This window comes from Balaenoptera physalus, assembly GCF_965194825.1.
Source record: "Balaenoptera physalus genome assembly, chromosome: 11".
Lineage (NCBI taxonomy): Eukaryota > Metazoa > Chordata > Mammalia > Artiodactyla > Balaenopteridae > Balaenoptera > Balaenoptera physalus.
Genome location: NC_138896.1, coordinates 66,600,162 through 66,616,409, shown reverse-complemented (window position 1 = coordinate 66,616,409; position 16,248 = coordinate 66,600,162). Strand labels below are relative to the sequence as shown.

General features: G+C 44.3%; 1 protein-coding gene and 1 long non-coding RNA gene across 10 annotated transcripts in view; one reads left to right on the top strand and one right to left on the bottom strand.

Annotated features, from left to right (window-relative positions):
- The window catches only part of LOC309637797, a 555,044-nt gene that overhangs the window by 410,454 nt on the left and 128,342 nt on the right, over positions 1-16,248 (bottom strand). The window lies entirely within an intron of this gene.
- MYRIP (myosin VIIA and Rab interacting protein) overlaps positions 1-16,248 on the top strand; it is a 221,873-nt gene that overhangs the window by 197,041 nt on the left and 8,584 nt on the right. For all 3 annotated transcript variants that reach the window (XM_082412795.1, XM_082412793.1, XM_082412794.1), the window contains 2 exons: positions 5,451-5,645; positions 12,171-12,332. In XM_082412795.1, the coding sequence (XP_082268921.1) occupies positions 5,451-5,645; positions 12,171-12,332 (357 nt within the window). The remainder of the gene's footprint in view (positions 1-5,450; positions 5,646-12,170; positions 12,333-16,248) is intronic.

Sequence of the window (16,248 nt, the reverse complement as noted above, 5' to 3'; positions counted from 1 at the left end):
TCCCACATGTTCACAACCAGCCCTCTTATAGGGGCCTGCTCAGGGCCTTCACCAGGCGGCTGCTGCCCAGATCCACCCTAGGAACCAGCCCTGCCCAGGTGCCTTCTCCATAGAGGCTCCAGATCAGCAAGACCAGGGCCAATTTATGACTTTTGTGGGCCCAAGCACTTTTGCCTTTGTGGACCCTTTCCTCCACAAAAAAACATTTAAAATCATATTTTACAATTGTGTTGGTATAAAGATTAATATTATGTATTAAAACATGTGCCTGGACCTAATAGTTCATTTTTCCTTATGATTTTAAAAGAAATTAAGACATTTTCATGGACCCCCTAAAAGAATGGTGGGCCCTAGGCTCCACGCCTGCTGAGCCCGATGGGTAAGGAGGCCCTTTGCAAGACCTTGCTGATGTGGCAGTCCCCTCACCACTGCCCTCCCTGCTTCATAGATTGACCCATGGACCTCAAAGCATACTGCCTGCTTCTAAATCTCACAAAAACCCTAATGTCAACGTCCCTTCAGCTTCTATCTGTTTAGGTCTTATTATAGGTGTCAGAACAATCCCCGAGGTGGAACTGGGAAATTCCCTCTTCTGCCCCAGAAACCTGTACACATCATTTAATCCACAAAGCTTTATCCCACATTGTATCAGGTTCTGTCATATCAAGACTTATATCAAGTCACATAAATAGATACCCCAGGCCTCTGTCACAGCCCCGGTTCATCACACACAGCCAGATACTGAATCTGTTTTGGCGCCGCTGAGACTGGCAGACACATGTGCACGCACATGCCCAAGGGTAGAGAGGGGTCTGGGATCAGGCCTCTGTTATTCCACTGTGTTCTCTTCCTATTAAGCCAGGCAGCTAATGAGCCCCTGCTGCTCACATGTTCACAAGCTTGAGCCATTCTGGTAAGCAGCAGTCCCGCTTATTCCAGCTTGAAATGAGTTTGCATTTCTTTGTCCAACACAAAGCTTTGAAATGAATGATGACACTGGAAAATTATCGGGAGAATTTGCGAGGATTGCAAATAAGCAGGTATATCTAGTGTTTAGGATGGAAATATTTTCTTCTTTCGAATTCTAGAGACTCAGAATCTCCCCCTGGCAACACTTTGCATGCTGCATGTCTTTGCAAAACAGTTTATAAGGAAGAGTAAATGGAGGAAGAATTTGTTTCTAGCAACATGTGTTTATAGGAAGAGAAAGGGCATGGCTACAGGATGGAGAGATTGCTCGGGCTCAAGTTTGTGGGTAGTGAGACAAAAAGTAAAGGAGTCTGCTCTGCCCTGCAGTCCCTAGAAAGAAGAGAAAAGATACAGGTGGGATTTTGACGTGGGTCCTGACCTGGTCTTCTTTCTCAGGTCCATTGACGTGGCCACTGTGGCAGGCCCCCACCTCGGAGGGGTACATCACCTCCTTAAAGGTCTGCATTGGTCCTGTTGTTCGTTACAGTCTGGCAGGAAGCTGAGTCTTTGTTGAGGTTGACGCTTGTTTCTCTGCCTCACTGCTGAGCGATGGAGGAAACACTGGAGGTTTCTCATCACCTTCTGTACCCTGAGCGTGGACTCTTGGTTCCAGCCCGGTGATTGTAAAGTTGACAAAATGGATTTGATGTTCCACAAGGGGATGTGACACAGACCGGGCCCTAGAGGTGGACACTCAGGCTCTCAGTGGTGACCATGCGTGGTCGGGAGGTCGAGGAGTGTCAGTGTGTCAGAGCAAATACATCCCCGGGGCGTATCAACAGCTGAAAGCTCCTCCTCCACCCTGGAGAAGCCACACTGGCTACGCTGGGCATTTTGAAAGGGAGTCATGCATGTACCCGGCACTTAATAAATTTGTTGTTTAATTTGTGTTTCTTTGATCACTAGAAGGTTGAATTTGGTTACTGCATGAGTCCACTGGCCATTTTCATTCCATCATCCGTGGGGCCCTTGGCCACGAGTGTCTTTGTGGCCAACCTTCCTGTTCTGCAACAGCCCCTATTCTGTCAGCTGATTTTCTTCACACTTTCAGGTCTCCCTTATTTGATACCATGGACCTGTCACATTTGATCCATCTTATAATTAACATCTGGAGTAACGTCGGCTGCCATCATAGAGAGCTCTTTCTGGCTCTGGAATCGTGCTTTGTTTGTGCCATTCAGCTCAGGTCTCTGGAGCTATAAGCAATAAAGCAGGAAGGCTCCTGTAGATTTTCATTTCTCCCACACACAGGGCTCCCTGCCAGCACCTCTGAATCCTCACCAGCTTTCTATCTGAACAAAACCCTGTCCGGTGCTAAATATAGCTTTATTTCACACAATTGTAGAAGGTACTTTCTACTTTTAAATCTAGACTGGGCAGGGAACAGGACATTTACGTAACAAGTTGGTGTTAACCCTGTGACAAACCTTCTAATCGCTTACTGGCCTAGTGAGTAAGCTAAGGAACAAGGAGGTTGGGTGCCCTGCTCCTGTCACACAGCTAATCAAATCCCAGTTATCTTCACTTCCAGCAGGTGCCGTGTCCACTCCCGCGCTCACATCCAAGCAAGCCTGCAACACTCCTGTAGAACACGCAAGAACCACCTGATTCCCTAGAGGTGGGATTAATTCCCTGCAGGTGTTTGTGGGTTCCGGTTTGTGTTTCACAATGGAGGGCAGAACTGGGACACCAACCAACCAGAGAGATCTTGTCCAGTTTCCATATAATTTTTTTCAGTCACTTCCCCAGCTGGAAGCTGGTTCCCTTCTGAAGGGGACCACAGACCTTCCAAGTGAAGCTGTGGTGCTCTCCACAGACCAACTGCTGGGGACTGCTCACTCACACTTAATGACAAGTGCAAATACCTTCAGGGGTCAGGAAAGTACGTCACCGTGTCAAGTGGCTGGGGTAGAGCTAAAGGCACACTGTGAGGGCAGGGACTTCATCCACTGTTCACTGCTTATCCCAGCACCTGGAGCAGAGCCTGCGAACCACAGGCCCCCAATAAGATATGTATTCAATAGAATGAATGGTGGGGACTGCAGAGAACTGGGAAGTGCTTATCTCACAGAAGGCATTCTTGTCAAAAAAGCATGCCTCTAGGCAATATTTGGCTTCCAGCTGGCAACTCCTATGATTGAATAAACAAGGCTATTTCTGGACGGAAAGGAACAATGACTGCCAAGCAACATTGATGTCCAGCTTATCGCTTTGATATTATATGTTCAGTTGGAGTCAAGATGCAGATAATGCTTTCTGTTTAAACACCTCTGAAGTCCTTCCCATTAATAACATTGGCCCCTTAATGACCCTGGACCAATTGGAGATGTGTGTAAATGTTAACATTTGCCCTTCCATCGTGCTGTGGTCTAACCGTTTTTCCTGAATCCCTTAGTCATACGTCTTCCTTTTCAAAAGATGTACAAAGGCACCTCTTCTATCAAACAAAGGGCAGACTTTCTAAATACAAGCTTTGTTTACTAAGAGAAGGGTACCAAACCTGCTTTCATACATACAACATTGCCTTTTCTAAAATGGACTTAAGCAAACAGTGGCAGCTATTTCTTGCCAAAAACATTTTGAGTCCAATTCATCTCCAAAACCTGCCACATCGAGTTACAGGATTCTAGACAATGGCGGACAGCCTCTGCAAGTTTTTCCTAAGGTAAAGAGTTGGCTTGGCTCTCCCTTGGACACTTCCCTTATTCTGGTGGGTCTGCATCACCTTTCTCCATCTTATTTTCCTGATAATCCAGACCCATTTTTTTGGTATGTAGCAAACTCCCTTGAACCAAAAGAAGCATAACTCTTGGGTGAGTCAAGCAGCTATTGTGAAACAGACAGGCTGCATAGGAGCCCTCTGAGCACATGTGCCCTAACCCTAGGATGATTGACCGGTGCCAGGATGAGACCATGTACCAGAGCCCAGAGCCAGCTTCTAGACTGTGGACTCAGCCACAGACTTGTCACTTAGACACTCTGATTCCATAGTGAAGATGCAGGGCCACTGAAAACTTCCTCTAGTGAGATAAAACCTGCAGTAGAATTTACTTGGGGAAACAAACTTTGCAAACCAAGTCAGAGCTATCATTAATATATTTTGGCCAGAATATATGAATCAGATAGATACCTTGGGAGGTACCAAAGGCATTAAAATTCCAGGTTTTCTTGAAACACTTTACTGGTTAAAAATATGCCCATGGGCAATATTTGACTTCCAGTTTACAAACCCGGTGATGGGCTAAGTAAAATTGATTGTAGATGGACACCATTAGTGCCAAGCAACATTGATCTCCTGCTTACTTCTTGGTGCTATATGTTCAGATGAACTCAAAGATGCAGATAATTCTTTGTGGCTGAAGTACCTCTGCTCCATTAAAGACCTTGGCCCAGATTTGGACTGACTAATTTTGAGCCATGAATATAAAAACTAGAAGTGACTTGTATCAGTTAGAAATATATTCAACCACAAATAACAGAAAATCCAGCCAATAGGGGCTCCAACAGGTAGGGACTTATTTTGCACACATGTATCAAGGTGTTCAGAGGCAGTTCAGCTGATCCAGTGCTATGTGGGCTCAGGCTCTTTCAGTCTTTCTGATCCACCTGACCCAGCATTTTGGTATCATCCTCACTCTTGTTGGCTTTCTAACCACAGACCTATGATCAAGGCAGAGAGAAGTGGGGGCAGGAGAGCATCAGCTGCATCTATTCACCTGATTAGGAAAACAAAAGCTTTGCTAGAAACCCCTCAATAGACTTTCCCTTCAGGCTCACTGATCAGACCGATGTCACATGACTGCCCCTGGCTGCAAAGAGAGGCTGGGAAATGCAGTGTATTTTCTGTTCAGCCTTAATAGTGGGGGAAGATAAGGAAGAATGGGCTTGAGAATAGATGTGGGTGAGCTAACAACACAGTAGCTACCAGAGACTGCAGAGAAACTCTTTCCAATCCTCTCAATGTACAGATGACAAAACTGAGTTCCAGAAATGGGAAGTAGCCTGGCCAAGGTCCCATATCTAGATGAAGTTACAGCCAGATCTAGAGCCCAGGTCTCCTAACTCTTCATCCATAAAGCTACCCACTGGACCACATCGTGAATGTAGTTTGACAGAGTCTGTGACTGAAGCTCTGTTGAGGAAAGAGAATATCATCCAGAAAACGAGGCAATGAATATGAATCTATCAGCAGTGGGCAGAGGACCCAGTAGCTTCCACTTGAGCTCTCCTTCCTCTCTCCCTAAGAATCTGAAATAATTCATTGTGAGTCACAGAAGCTAAGCCAGGTTACATCAGGCCTCCTCTCAGTCCCCTCAGACTGGGTAGATTTTTTTAGTGTCTCATTCCTTTGGCACATTGATGTTTGTGTGTGTTATGAAACAGAATCGATCTCATGATGAGCACCATGATAATGTAGAATTTCCATGTCATTGTTAATGTTGTTCTTGTCTTCTATTCCCTTCTGTTATTGGACCAAACAGAAGTATTCTGCTGTTTCTCTCTGCAACATCTCCACAGAAGTCCTGAAAGTCATCAACGCCACAGAGGAGTTGATAGCAGAGTCTACAGGGCCCTGGGAGTTCCCGCCTGTCCCTCCTGACAGAGAGACAGGGACGTTTCCTCTTGGAACAGACCAAGTGAGACTGGATGAGCAGCTGACTTCCCTGGAAGAAAATGTAAGACAGCGTGGATATGCTCTGTCTAGGGCACACATGTCCAAAGGAGAAGCTGATGATGTTGTAACTCTTGACAAAAAGGGCAAGGACACAAATATACTACCACCATAGCAAATATATTCTCAGAAGGGTCTTAGACTGGGTTCCCCAGAAGCAGACCCCAAGATGAAGATTTCTGTGCAAGTGATTCATAAGGGAAATGCTCCCAGGGGAGACTGGTAAGGGAGTGGGGAGAGGGAAGAAGCCAAGCAAAGCTATGATCTTAGACAAAAAGTAGCTTCAGCCCGATCCTGCAGGCAACTCCGGGGTGTAAGTTGCATCTCAGAGTTGTCCTGATCTAAGGCAAAGGAACTGGCCCTTCCTACAGCCAGTGGGCACCTCAGTCTCTCTGCATGCAGGCAAAGTGTCTACAGTAGCTCAAAAGCCGTTTTTGCATAGATCTGAGCTGTTGGAAACAAAAGCACACTGCAGCTTGGGAGCGGGGAGGGGAGTATGCAGAAACTATATAAGGGATCTGTGGGGATCCAGGTGGAGCACTGCCAGTGCCACTACAGAGAATAAGAGTGGTTGCCAACAGAACTTAGGTTACTACAGAACTGGTCTGCCCTGCTTCACAGATATGTCTGCTCGTAATGGATTTTTCTGTCCTTCCAACTGGTGAGGAAAGAAAGAATGTAATAGATTCTTACATATAAACACCTACCATCATTTTTAAGACTTCAGTAAAGGTCTGATGAGAATTTTCCAACAATGCAAACCAGGGGTGACACAGAGAAATCTGGACATTAGCCACTCAGGCCATCGTTACCATCACCAGTTGGCATAGTCCCGATGTCAAATCCAGTCAGGTGATTCCATCTTTCCAGACCCAGCAGAATCAACCCTAATTTGGAGATGCTCTAATGAATGGTGTTCTCAGAAACCAGGAAATGTTATCAGAAAGATTTTTTGCCAGAAGTTGAAACAACAACAAATCAAAATGACTCAAGGTAAAAAAAAAAAAAAAAAAAAAAAAAATGCCAATATTAGTTTCACTTTGAAAGTGGAGGACTCTCTCCCTTTGGATTCCCATAAAACCTAGGCATATGTCTGCCTCACTTTGTTGCCCTTTCTGTTCACGTATATATCCCCTATTAGATCAGCACCACTGACATTTTGGGTTAGATAATTCTTTGTTGCGGGGCCTGTCCTGTACGTTATAGGATATTTAGCAGCGTCCCTGGTCTCTACCCACTAGACGCTAGAAGCTGCACCCTCCTAGATTTGACAATCAAAAATGTCTCCAGACATTGCCAAATATTAGCGGGAGCACGGGGGAAGAGTAGGGCACGGTCATGCCCAAGTTGGAAACCGGATATATAAATTCCTATAGAACAGGACCTGCTGCCTTTCCTGTCTATAGCCCTAGCCCTTGGCCCTGAGCCTGACACAGAGGAGGTGTGCAAGGAATGTTTATCTGATATATGATTACATCAGATGAATAAAATCCTTTTTTAAAAGAAATGTTTTACTTCTAATGTGCAGGTCTCTGTTCTTTAAAAATGCCTATAATACAATTCTTTCAGGTGCTGATAGTCCTAAAATGGCCCTAATCCTGCACACACAGAATTGAAAAGATTAAAATAAAGATATGGTTCACCAGGAAAGGGAGGCATTTTTTTCTTTTTACAAAGTATGGTATCAAAAAAACTTACAATGCGTGAAATAATCTAGATTTAAATGACAAAGGTCAGCACACTGAAAGCAAAGACAACATGCCTTTTTTTCCCCTCTAAGGAGTTTACTGAAAAATACAATGGCCTTGGCAGAGTTTTCATTTTGTAAGATCCTTTTATTGTACATCATGTTTCTTTTTGTGGGTTCATTAACACTTTGAGTTCGAAACACATCTACTTAGCCACTGATTCAAGACGTCAGAAACACCAGCAGTGGGAAGCTGGGGATTACAACTTCCTGCTCCCTGTCCAGCCCCTCTAAGATGCCTCTCCTGTTCTCACAGAGTTAACTGCCTACTTCCACCTCCTTCCCTACCCCAACCAGCTTTTCAAATTTCACCTCCGAAGAGATTCCATCTTTGTTCCTTTGAATTCTGTGGGTCTTTGAGTCACAGAAGGGATGACTTTTTTTTTTAATCTCTTTAGTTCACCAGATCACAGAGCCATGGGCAGGTTGCTTGCTCTGCTGTTTCCAGGATGGAATTCAGTTGAGCAGCAGGAGAAGGGCAGGGCTGATTCTTAAACTGGCCTCTGGGTGCAGCTGATTTAATTAAACCAGGGCTTTTGTCTATGTTCTAAAGAGCGCTCCTGCTCCTCACTCCTTCGCTGCCTTTCTCCTTTGTGCTGAGGAGACCGGGGAATGGCAGAAATAGAAATGGCAACACTTAGTCTGCCCTCTGAACACTGGCTTCTGCAGACCAAGCCGCTGAGATAAAAGAGAACATCCTCATTTGCAAGAGAATATTCATCTTTAAGAAGTCTTATGAAGATTTCAGAGCTACGTAAGATAAAACAAAAAATATCACATTCATATGTCTAATCTCCTGTTTTCATAAACTGCCTTGTTAATCCACTTACTTAGGGTAGAGCATGGGGATTTTGGAATTTCCTTAGTCTCTTAGCTTTGACACTTCTCACCTGCTGCCTGGCTGTCTCCCCTAAAGGTGGGAGAAACCTCTGACCAATGCCAGCCTCCCCTGCACACACAGTGGGGACTCAGTTTCTCGGACTGAATGCCTGGGGAGCTCTGAAGCACAGGGTTCTACTGTACCTGTAGGGGTCTGTCTGGGAGAGGAAAGTTTCAGGAAGAGAGTATTGACTCAGGTGTGGGCAAGGATAAGGGGTGCTGTAGTGCCCAGAGAGTAGCAGTAGGAGGAAGTGGTCACCACCCTCAGGCAGTATAGCCCAGGGAGAACTGGAGCCTGGAAGAGCGCCCCCTAGTGGGAGCTGTCGCCGTGGAATCCAGGAAGGGAAAAAGCAGGGGAAAAAAGGCTCTTACTTCTTTCTCCTCCTGCCTTTGATCTCCTGCTGGTGCTTCCCATTGGCCAAACCCATCCCAACCAGCAAGGAAGCCTTGGTGGTAAAGTTTGTATAGGTTAGCGTCACGGAGAGCAGAGCAGAATAGAAAATGGATCTAGGGATCAACAGAGAACAACAAGTATGACCATTTTCAGACCTGTGGTGTGAATGGTAGGGGTCCACCAGGGCCACCTTGTGGATTTATGCAGGGTTGTGAGTGAGAGGGGTGAGTCGGCTCCCTTATCCTCCCACCCCCATCTAAGGACCTTCCTCATTCTTATCTTTCCTAAATGACAGAGACCACCTGGGGTACCGCATAAGTCCCAGCCACAGAGCCAATGGAGGAATAGTCTCAACTTCCCTTTTACTTCTGCCTTATAACTCCGGCAACCCCAAATACGTTGTAGTATACAACCAGTGGCAGCAGGCACAGTGGGACGGCCAAGGGGGGACCCAGCTCTGGCCCAGAATCCAAGATCAGGCAGAGGAGGTTGATCTTCCTTCTCAAAGCCCTTGTACAACCCCCATAGCACAGAAGAGGTAGAACTTCTAGAAGTGGTCATGGCTCTCTGCTCTCAGAGAACAAGAAAAGAAATACTATCTGTTACTGTCTAACCTTAGTCCCCTAAAGTATATGTCATGGACGCCAAGTCCAACAAGATGCTCTAAGATCAAATATGCTTGAGAAATCCATATACTCTTTCTAGGAAAATTGAGATACATCTTAGCACATTAAAGACCCTGAGAAGTCCTGCAATAAAGAAATCTGTTTAATGTTCTTTATTCTAGGGGCTTTGACCATAAAGTCCTTCCTTTGAAACACCTATTCTCATCCCTTGAACCACTTAGAGAAAGGCTTGTTGAACCAGGAGCCAGTCAATGGGGTCACAGGCATCAGTGACTAGAGTTTGGAGAGGACATAGATTACTCAGACATGGTAACCATACTTCTCACCAAAAGTGGACCTTAATTAAGCAAGCAACTCCAGGTTAATGTTTATCAAATGGGTTATTTTTAAGACTAGAATAATAATTTCATTATATGGCATGTTAATTTTTGTTATTTCAGCCCAGCCACAGAGCCAATATTATGGCCATCTATAACCACAGTAACTCTAGTACCTTTATGCCAACGTTTGAAATATAAATCGTCGAAACATTCCAATCGAGATTAAGTATCACAGCATCATAGGGCAAGGTGGATAAAGGCATGAAATCTGGCACCAGCCCTCTGGCTCAGTAAATACCTGTCATGATCATCATCACCATCATCACCATTGTCATCATCCTCTAATCCTTTAGGTGCCATGACCTTGCTTGTAAGTTCTTGTTGTGCAGGTGTCAGTGCCAAACCTCCCTATCCCCCTAGTGCCAGGAGAGCAGCCTTTTAGGGAACACAAAGTAAAAGATGAACATTCTGGCCTTGCTGAGAACTTGGAGCGATTTCATATTGCTTTGTCTTGGCAGAGAAAGTAAGTAACGTTAGTGGATGACCATGCCGGTGACAAAACAACAAGGTGCTATTAAGTTGATACAACCGTAGGGTATGACGACGTTGAGTTTTGCGTGTTTCTGGAAATATCAAGGTCCTGAGACCAAAGATATGTCAGGTCATGTTTAACCATTGCCACACTTAAGTTATTCATTTCATTTAAATTCCAAATTTAGTTTCATTGTGCAAAGCTATAAGTTAATGTTTTTAATTATCTTATCAAAATGAATTCCCCTTTTTTTGGTGTGGGTACCAAAAGTGTAATATCCAAACTCAAACTGTGGTGGCCATCTCTCTGATCTCTTCCTTCTCTCTCCTATCCTCTCCTCTTCCTCCTCCTCCCCCTCCTCTCTTTCCTTTCCTACCTCCTCCTCCTCATCTTCTCCTCTTATTCTATTTTCCTCTCTCTCTCTCTCTTCAATTTTTCTTCCCCTCTGAAGATAAGTTTTTCAACCTCACAATTTTTGAGAGACAAATTTTTAATGATTTCTCCACCTAAATAGCTTTGAAATATTCATCATTTCCTTCATGTGATAAACAATAAAGTGTTTCTTGTTTTGAAGATAAGGAATAAATGGCTATATTAAACTGTGAAAATCTTTTAGAAACAGAAGTTCTCTAATACTTGCATATGACAAAGAAATATAAAACTAAGGGCAAAGTGAAATAAGGCAGTTGCCAGCAGACATTTGACTCATGACCCCTGTATGACCGATGAATCACCCAACTTCATGTCCGCTATGTCAGTCACTGCTGGAAGCTCCCACAGCTAATTGTGCCTGGTGACGCACAGTCAAATTTGCTCTCATCAAACCTGCACCTGCCTTTGCTCCACTCTGAAATGTTTTGTAAAATTGCCAGTTTTCACGCAGATGCATGAATCATGCCAAGGAATTGACCGAGTTGGAGCATCTCAGGATTCTTTGCCCTCTTCACCAACACTCAGCATTGCTCAGTGCAAATGACCATGCATGATCTGTGTGCACTGCTCTTGGTTTGCCCAACTCTGTTATATTTTTAACTCAAGTTAAAGGAACTGTTAAAGGAGTGACCGTGCATATCATTCAAGTCAACTCTAAATGGCTGTGATTACATGTTTAGAGCTTTATATACATTGATTAAACCTCATGAACCTGTTTAAGTAATTGCCTTCTCTAGATACATTTGGTTCCTTGTGTTGTCCACTGTTTCATCATGTTATTAATTAGGCTGAAGGAGCATTTGTTTCACTCACCCTGTCCTCAGCCTGAATTATTCCAACGATTTTACTTTCTGTTTGCCCACTTTTACGAGAATCACCTTATAAACTCATAAGCCAAAGTAATTTTTCCTTTAATTTTCCCTCAAATTACTTCCTTTATCTTACTTTCTCTTTAATCTTCAGGAGCTCTCAAAAAACTGTCTTAATTGATCATAGATTTTATATGCTTCTCAACATCACACTATTTTCTAAAAAATAAGGTATTTTCCTACTACATACTTCAGGTTCATTTTCATTCCCTTAACCTGATTCAAGCAACTTCACGGTACTTAATCAGAGATAATTCACGCAAAATTTGTAATTGTTTTAAATTAATTTCACCTCTTTCATGTTTTCTGAATTTTTCCAAATTACTAATTCCAACCAAAATTTTTATTGGAAAAACTACATCATGAGTTTTTCTCTTTGTTTCCTCTATCTTGATATTGTGGTTGTTATAGTCCCTGCACAAATTCACAATTTATGTAGCTGATGTCATGTATTCTTGTACTATTTTATCGTATTTTTAAAACTTACAAACTACTTTTTTTTGCAGGAAAGGTTGGGGGAAGAGGAGGTGTGGTTGACAGTGAGGGGGTGGCAAGACCTTATGCTACCACTTAAGTGTGAAGAATGTTTATAAATGGGGGACTCCCTGTCTCTTTCTCCCAATGTTGAGTCTAGTTCTCTCTCACTCCCCTGAATTATGGCATCCCCTGAAGGGAACCCACCAGTCCTGGGTCCACAGACCTGAGCTCAAAGGCCATGCCTCCTCTATAGGTGTACCTGGCGGCAGGTACCGTGTATGGACTTGAAGGCCAGCTGAGTGAGCTAGAGGATGCTGCCCGCTGCATCCACAGTGGCACTGATGAGACTGAACTGGCAGATCTGGAGGACCAAGTAGCCACGGCAGCAGCCCGGGTCCACCATGCTGAGATCCAGGTAAGAACTCTCCTCTCTGCCCAGATGGAGGACTGCCAGGCAAAAGGAGAGGGCACCCCATCTTCCACAAGAATCATTTCAAAGCCTTTGTATCTATCAGTTCCTGCCATCTCCAGCAGACTTTTCGTGGACATGGTCCTTCCAGGTGGATTCCACCAAAGCCTCCTTTTTTAAAGTGTAGCCTTCCTCTCCCCAGATTATGACCTTGATAATATATCTCTTTAAAACCTATGCCATTTTCCTCTTTGACAAATTCTCTGACCCTTGCTATAGAGGCTCCCATTCCATCCCAAGACCACCCTTCCCTAATCTTTATCACACTGGTTTTTTTAAAAATATTTATTTATTTATTTATTTATTTATTTGGTTGGTTGTGCCAGGTCTTACTTGCCGCAGGTGGGCTCCTTAGTTATGGCACGTGAACTCTCAGTTGCAGCATGCATGTGGGATCTAGTTCCCCGACAGGGATCGAACCCCAGACCCCTGCATTGGGAGCGCGGAGTTTTATCCACTGCGCCACCAGGGAAGTCCCATCACACTGTTGATTACCTATTTAATGCCAGGTTTCCCCACGACAGACTAAAAGCTCCTTGAGGACAGGACTCTAGCTATCTAGCTTCACACAATAACTCCAGTTATTATGCCTAGCATAACACCTCACAGAGGTTTGGGCCTCAATAAAAATGAGATGAATAAATAAATGAAAAACGAAGTGTAGATTTCTTAGACCAATATTTTGCATGATTTAGATATGGCTGTTTTAGAACTAATTACTAAATTATAACTTTCTGAAGATGCTTGTTTGCAGTTTTCATGGATATTCTCTTGGCTTCTGACTCTGGATCAAAATGGACTGTGGACTAAGTAACTGATTTTCAAACTGGGGTCCATGGACATATACAAACTCAGAGACCCACGAGAAATGCTGGTCTTTGCAGCATAAGCTCAGTGTAGACCTCTGGTTCACTGATATTTCTGTAGACCCTGCATCTTAAAACTGCATCCTCTGGAGAATGGGGATCAACTGAAACCATCTCTGGATAGAGAAGATGACAGTTTTGGGTGATAATTTTTTTTTATAAATTTATTTATTTATTTTTGGCTGTGTTGGGCCTTCGTTGCTGTGCGCGGGCTTCTCATTGAGGTGGCTTCTCTTGTCACAGAGCACAGGCTCTAGGTGCGTGGGCTTCAGTAGTTGTGGTGCGCAGGCTCAGTAGTTGTGGCTCGCGGGCTCTAGAGCACCAGCTCAGTAGTTGTGGCACACGGGCTTAGTTGCTCCGCGGCATGTGGGATCTTCCTGGACCAGGGCTTGAACCTGGGTCCCCTGCATTGGCAGGCAGATTCTTAACCACTGCACCACCAGGGAAGTCCGATAATTATTTTTTAAGTAAATATTTTTATCTTAAAGAATCAAAAATCACAACAGCTGCTCATATCATTCAGCACTCTTGAGAATGGGAGGGAACCAGTTCTGTGCTAGGAATGGCCCAGGAATGGTCTCATCACAGACGGCCCTGTTGACTGTTTATTACCAGCAAGAATGGCTGAAGAGCAACTCTCCTCAAAAATCATTTCCCACAAATGCCGCTCAACATTTAATCAATTTATAGTTAATGTTATATAAAGTAGAATCAAATCGCTTGTTTTCTGGGGGTATATTTTGCAGCAAATACTTCTTGAATGGTTTAGCAGGAAGTAATATTGTTTATGGGTGTTTGGGAGGGTTTTTTTGGATAATTAGTTATTCATGCTTCCAAATTTTTCTAGGCTTAAATTATTGGAGCCATGTTTTATGGCAGAAAATCCTGGAGTCCAAAATGTCCATTTTCCATGTGTTTGAATGTGCCTATTAATTTATCATTCGTTGTTAAATATTATAATAATGTCATTAATAATACCTAATGTTCAATGAGTCTTACTGGGGGCCAGGAGTTGGGCTTAACCCTTGAACTCATTATTGTATTTAATCCTTTCAGCATCCCCATGAGGTGGCTATTGTTATTTTTCCCTTTTTATATCTGGAGAAAAGGAGACTCAGAACGGTTAAACTGAAGTCAAATAGCTAAAAAGTGATGAAGCCAGGATTTTAACCTAAGTCTTTCTGGCCTCAGAGCCCACTTTCTTCACCAGTCTGTGCTGTGTGGTTTCCTGAAAAATGTGCTTGCCCTGCCCTCAGGTATATATCCACTTGCATAAGAGTCCTTACTTTGCATGGGAGGTTGTCAACCTTGCCATCATCTTTACGGCTCTTTTCAATGTGGGAACCTTTATTAGTGTGGAGACTCTCCTTGTCCTACAGTTGCTGCCAGAGAAGGAAGATTCATTCCCTGTTATCTGTTCTTGTCCAAAGCAGAGTCTCACAGAAGATGTCACAGAGGGTATCCTGCAGGATGGTAGGAGGGTCCCACTGGAGGGTAGATGTGCTGAATTGTGTTCTTAGATTAGGTCAGATTCTAGGGTTGCTTTCACCTTAGAGTTAACCTTTGGGACTCCAAGGTGAAAGCAACCCTAGAATCTGACCTAATCTGACAGGATTGCCTGGTGCTGAAGCCAACTGCAGGATGATGCATGGGCAGCGTGCTAAGGATGCTGTCCACTGCGTCCTGCAGGGTCATCTCTGTGGGCATTCCTGGGGAAGGTCTCTCTTAACTCTTAATATCAAGAAAAGCTATTCTTCTGAGTACTTGGTCTTTATCTTGTGGACATAGAGTCGTAAAATGATCTTTTTGCTTTGGCTCCCAGGAAACCCAGAGCAGAATTGATCATCCCCTTCTAGCAAGTGTAAGGGTCACTGGATATGCATTCTTAGTAATTAATGGAACACAGTTAGATACAATGTGATAGATGGATGGATGGATAGATAGAGAGATAGAGAGATAGATAAACAAAATGTAGGCAAAATCAGCCCTCGGCAGTCTCCCTTCCTCTTTCTGCATCCTTTGCCCTGTGGACTAAAACTGGAAAAATTAACCCTTCTTATTCTACAGCCTGGCAGTCAGCAAATCAGGAGGTCAGCAACTTGCTCTCCCACTGACCTGTCTCCCAGGGCCCTCTGAGCAAAGCCCTCCATCAAAACTGCTTCCAGGAAAGAATGTGGCATCTAACCCACATCAGTTGCAAATGACTGATAAAAGTTTATGCAATTTATTGGTCTATAAACCAAAGGAACGCCGTTCTCAGTGTGAAATTTGAGGAATGAGAATAGGAAGGTATCTGGGGACTAGGAAGGGATAGGGGCTGCACAGTGGCCCCTTCTGGGGGCTGGCTGCTGGGCAGCTTGGATTCTTTCACCAGCTGCCACAGTCTTGGCCTTTACCTGCCTCCTCCTCCTTATCTGAGTAAGATTGCCGCTCCTCCGGGATAGGGGAAGCATCTCCCATATTTGCTGACCTTTCAGACCTTCTCTCTGCACTTCCTCTAGCAGCTATCCCAATGGGCTTTGTCCAAAGAAGCCCTCAGTAAATGGCAGCAGAATTAGAATTCGTCTTGTGCAGCACAAAATAGCTTAGGGACAGGGGAGGCAATGGAGACGTCGGGGCAGAGGGCACACACATTGGCAGCAGGGCCCACTTTCAGGTTTCCTGTCTGATGCCCCAGCAACACTCAGGCTGTGCCATCTCAGCAGGATGGCTGTGATCCCAGCCTCCTCCCTCGACTCTGCCAGCCTCCTCCTGCCTCCTCCAGTGTCCCCCATGCCAGGCCTTGGCAAGGCCTCTGAGAAGGGGGCAACGTGGCGAGATCATGAGCAGTGGCATTAATGCTGAACTCTGCTGTGAAATGTTGGGTGTGTCACTCATCCCTGTAAGCCACAGTTTCCTCATCTGTAAAACCAAGAGAATGGTACCCATGTCACAGGATTATGAACAAAGCATGAAGAGTTCATGTATTTAAAGCACTCAGCATGGCAACGGCACAT